General features: G+C 42.8%; 1 protein-coding gene across 1 annotated transcript; it reads left to right on the forward strand.

The window, feature by feature from the left end:
* Positions 1 to 23: 23 nt before the first annotated feature.
* LOC140966336 (uncharacterized) lies at positions 24 to 1130 on the forward strand (the record flags this gene model as incomplete). Its single annotated transcript, XM_073426647.1, has 1 exon — positions 24 to 1130. A coding segment is annotated over exon 1 (1089 nt), but the record flags the coding sequence as incomplete, so codon positions are not given.
* Positions 1131 to 1134: the final 4 nt, after the last annotated feature.

Raw genomic sequence — 1134 nt, forward strand, 5'->3', positions numbered from 1 at the left:
ACATTTTTGCGTAAATCATTTCGATCTCTGTTCGTGGGAGTATGGCTGCTCAGATCTCAAATTTCAGTTTCAATGATCCTTTGTATTTGCATCCATCTGATGCACCAGGTATTTCTCTTGTTGTTGATCCACTAATTGGATCTGAAAATTATGGTATTTGGAGCAGGGCAATGAAGATTGCGCTGCACGCTAAGAACAAGCTCGGATTTGTGGATGGTACTTGCCGAAAGCCAGCTGCCAATTCTCCATCTCTATATCAATGGGAGCGTTGCAATGCAGTTGTTTTATCATGGATTTTCTCGTCTGTATCCAAGGAAATCTTCTGTGGTCTTGTATATGCAAAAGAAGCTTCCAGTGTTTGGGCAGATTTGAAGGAGCGCTTCGACAAGATCTGTGGTTCACGCATCTATGCTATTCACCGTGATATTGTTCGACTGTCACAAGGATCGGGCACTATTTCCGTCTATTTCTCGAAGCTTAAGCAGCTGTGGGATGAGCTAGCCTCGTTGGTGACTTCTCCTTCCTGTGAATGTCCTACCTCAAGATCTTATGTTGAATACGAGCAACAACAGCGGTTAATACAATTTCTTATGGGGCTCAATGATAGTTATGGTACAATTCGAAGTCAGATTCTCCTCATGAATCCACTTCCCTCTGTGAGTCAAGCGTATTCTCTTATTAGTCAAGAAGAATCACATAGACATGTGATGACTTTTCAACCCATATCTGATGCTCCTACAACAGCTTTTTACTCCTCCAAGCCCTCAGACATCATTAAGTGTGATCACTGTTTAATTCCGGGGCATATGAAGGAAAATTGCTTCCGATTGATAGGTTACCCACCGGGGCATAAGTTGCACAAAAGGTTTCCTCAAACCAAAGGCACTAAGGGAGTTTCTAAGGCTCAACGAGTATCTGCACACAACACAATCAGTGATTCCTCAGTTGCGACTACTGATGCAAGTCATGTTTTGGGAGTCACCTTCACACCTGCACAATATGCTCAAATCCTTCGTTTGCTTGAAAACTCTACTGTCAATCAGGAACATTCAGCAAATTTGGCAGGTACGGTTACCAGTTTGATGTCCATTTCTGCTGCTCATGATTGGATATTGGATAGTGGTGCAAATGCTC

This window comes from Primulina huaijiensis, unplaced genomic scaffold (assembly GCF_012295235.1).
Source record: "Primulina huaijiensis isolate GDHJ02 unplaced genomic scaffold, ASM1229523v2 scaffold205089, whole genome shotgun sequence".
NCBI lineage: Eukaryota > Viridiplantae > Streptophyta > Magnoliopsida > Lamiales > Gesneriaceae > Primulina > Primulina huaijiensis.